The sequence below is a fragment of the Arachis ipaensis genome, chromosome B01, assembly GCF_000816755.2.
Source record: "Arachis ipaensis cultivar K30076 chromosome B01, Araip1.1, whole genome shotgun sequence".
In the NCBI taxonomy this organism is placed as follows: Eukaryota; Viridiplantae; Streptophyta; class Magnoliopsida; order Fabales; family Fabaceae; genus Arachis; species Arachis ipaensis.
The window spans coordinates 121403903-121407216 of record NC_029785.2 but is presented as its reverse complement, the minus strand read 5'-3'; the positions used below and the strand labels follow the sequence as shown (position 1 = coordinate 121407216).

Sequence of the window (3314 nt, the reverse complement as noted above, 5' to 3'; positions counted from 1 at the left end):
ATGCGATTTTGTTCGATTTTTTATTAAAATTGAAGTTTTTAAAATTTAATATAAAAATATTTGTATTGACCATTTAGCATCATGATAAAAAGCATGGTTGATTATTGGATAATTTCGAGAATGTGAAACAGGTTTAGAGGAGGGGAAGGGGTGAGTAACGAGATACTAACAAAATCAGCTAAACACAGTCGCAACAAATCAGACACCTTTACTAATCATTCTTGGGAGGAGGACGGATCCCCTGCTGCGGAAGTCCGCAGATGGTTCTCCAACATCCTCAAGCCCACACCCAACAGCACCACACAAAATTCAGCTTGCCCTCCACGCCAGCATCTTCAGCGGAGGTCCCGCTTCCAAACGGAACCAACCTCCCCTGCACCTCAGCCGCAGGGGATCCAATCCCCTTCCCGCCCAAGCTTCAAGTCTACTCCTGCGGAGTCTCTGCCTCTGTCTCCGCCAAGGAATCTCGTCGAGTCTGCTCACCGGAGAACCATATCGTCTTCAACTTGCTCGCTGGAGAAGATCGCGTCCAGGTATGTCGCAAAAGGAGATGAAGTGAGCCAGCAAGAAGATGATAATTATAGCCTCAACGGTTTCCTCAAAGAGCAGAGGGAAATGTTCAAGAAAATCTCCAGCGGAGAGATCCATGCAAATGCCAAAGTCATTCTTTCTGGGCCTTCGAACAGTTAAGACTGTTACATGTTTTTGTTTTGATTTCTTCCTTTTTGTTTGTTGGTTATTGGTGATGATGTGTGGTTGTGGTGCAGGTACTGCATCGATGGTGGCTGCGATTTGCCATGCTTGGCTGTTGGGGTACAGGGAGAGGGAGAAGGGGAGTGGTGTGGTGGTGCCAGTGATGAACGTGAAGCGAAGGTCCATGTTGAAGCTGAGGCAAGCTGCATGGCTGTTTCACCACTCTGGTCTTGATGCTTCTGCATTGCTTTTCGCTGATGAGGTTACCTTTTGACTTTATCTTTTGAACAAGAAAATAAACATGCATTGACAGACTACTTTCACTATAAGTGAAGCAGAATATGACAAGTAGGAATTGTAGTTTTGCAAAAGTTTCAATGATCCATAGCTTTAATTTTGAATATCATCATATGCATAACAGTAAGTCGGATGGGTTTTGACTATTGAATTTTGATTACTTTGCTGATATAGTAAGGAAGGTAGCTGAACCTTGTTTGCAGGTGGACATGGAAAACCTTTTGGTGACTGGCCAAGTGACTGTCCTCGTGGTTGGAAAAGATATCCTAACCACTACCGGCGAGGTAGCATTAAATACTTCATCAATTAGAAAAAACTAGATGCATCAATAATAAACAATTGTTATTCCAGTATAATGCAAGGATGCTTTCAATTTTACTTTTAATTGATTCGTTCATTTTCTGCCTTGTTGTTTGTGATTTTCCTCAAAAATATTTTTTAATATTTAATTTTATTCAATTTTGTGCATAATATTTTTTATTTGTGTCAGAATTATGGCTAAACATTTTTATTTTGTTCCTAATATTTTAGATGGACTTCTGGAGATAATTTTGATATAAATTAAAAGTATTAGGGACACAATTGAATGTTCGAAATATTATGAGTAAAATTAAATGAAATTAAATGTTAGGAGTATTTCTTAAAAAAATTGCAAATATTAAGGACAAAAAATATAATTTATCTTGTTAGGAAGGACTTGTTTAGTTGTATTACATTATTATTCTCTCTGCTTATATATTATTTTGCAGCTAGCTGGAATTCTACTAGACACACAGAATCTAAAGGCTTCTGCATCCGTATCAATGACAAGAGATGCAGAAGCAGTTCAATTGCTATTGGTTCGCTCAGCCCCAAACTACAGATATGCTCTATTTGATCAATGTGAGGTTCATTTTATTTGTTTCTCCACAATAATATTGAAGCTGACTTACATAGTTATATATAATTTATTGATAATCAAATTTTGATGTATTTGATTTTGTTTTCCATGTATCTTTGGTTCCTTCAAGTGCTACAAGACCAAAAATCTACTTCTTTTGTGGAAGCTTTGAACTTTAACTATGGGAAACCTTATGATCAAAGTAAGTTTCTCTCAATGACTTCTCCATACATATATATGGTTTGCAGCATTTTAAATTTTCTTATTGGCAATTGTGTAATATTTAATTTCTCCTTCTCCTTCCTTACAACTGGATAAAGATTAATATGATGAAGACATCATCATAATATAGAACCTTAATTTTGTTAAAGCAACTCGAAGATTAATCAACAAATTTCAATATGGAATAAGCAAAGACTACAAAGTAGTTGCCCGTTAATATAATAATGGTGATAGCCGCAAGCTTCTGTATTTTCAAAAGTATATGATGATATATATGTATGTGACTATGTGAGTTAACGGAATATCCAAGTAATATCCGTATATGTACATATATGTTCACAGGATACTTTTCCTATAAATATAGTTGTAACTTATATAAGATTATTTTGTGGTGGTCTTTAAGAATTAGAGCATTATTATCCTTACTATTGGTAATTATAGGTGACAAGAACAGCGAAGGAAACACGGAGCATAAATTTCGAGAAAGAAAATCAAGCTCTAAGTCTATATCTGACAGAGAAACCATGTTGTCAAGTACAAAAACGAATTCCAGCGACACAAAAAGCGTCAAAAGTAACATGGTTTCACCAAGAACAGGTTCAATTTTCACTCGATCTTCATTTCCCTTAATAGTGTTATTAGTGTATATATACAGTTCCAAACATAAATAAATATGACATCACTTTTAAATTTTTATGGTTACAGCCAAACTTATTACGCCACCTTCACGATCTCCTGCTCCAGTATCAGCACCAGCGCCAGCACGTGTTGAAAAGGAATCCAATTTTCGCGGGAAAAACACCTCCTTCTTGGCAAGGTGGTTTGGTTTTGGAAAATAATATAATTAAATCCTATTCTATTTCTAAAGGCAGCTCAATTTTGCAATATTAGAACAAGAGAAAAAAAAGTTGTCTTGCCATTTTCATGTTTAATCAATTTGGATTTGGAATTGGATTTGTTGGACTTAATTGAAGTTCCTTTTATAACATGTACTAACACAAGATTATTTAAAATTCTGCAGGGCAGTGATAAAAACAATGGAGCTCATCATAATGGATGATCATACTACTCATGAAATTTGATATTTTGTAACTAAGTATATAAAAGAAGTAGATATGTGACACTTGTTGGAATTGCAATTCTTATTTACTTGTTATGACTTTACTTTTTGGTACTTTGTCATCAAAGTCTACTTTTGTGGTGACAAGTTTTATATGTATGT

The 3314-nt window shown here is 35.5% G+C and overlaps 2 protein-coding genes across 3 annotated transcripts; both read left to right on the top strand.

The window, feature by feature from the left end:
- LOC110266635 lies at nucleotides 1-1325 on the top strand. Its single transcript, XM_021111537.1, has 5 exons — nucleotides 1-10; nucleotides 93-96; nucleotides 132-685; nucleotides 768-955; nucleotides 1194-1325. The coding sequence occupies exons 1-5, from the start codon at nucleotides 1-3 to the stop codon at nucleotides 1308-1310; spliced, it is 873 nt and encodes a 290-aa protein (XP_020967196.1). The 3' UTR covers nucleotides 1311-1325.
- On the top strand, nucleotides 1616-3257 carry LOC107619425. 2 transcript variants are annotated; one of them, XM_021124452.1, is made up of 4 exons: nucleotides 1616-1872; nucleotides 2001-2072; nucleotides 2534-2576; nucleotides 2794-3257. In XM_021124452.1, exons 1-4 carry the CDS (start codon nucleotides 1794-1796, stop codon nucleotides 2981-2983), a joined length of 384 nt encoding a protein of 127 aa, XP_020980111.1. In that variant the 5' UTR covers nucleotides 1616-1793; the 3' UTR covers nucleotides 2984-3257. The 2 variants fall into 2 exon arrangements, with proteins under 2 accessions (XP_020980111.1, XP_016177202.1); XM_016321716.2 differs by having other exon boundaries at nucleotides 1686-1872; nucleotides 2534-2689; nucleotides 2798-3257.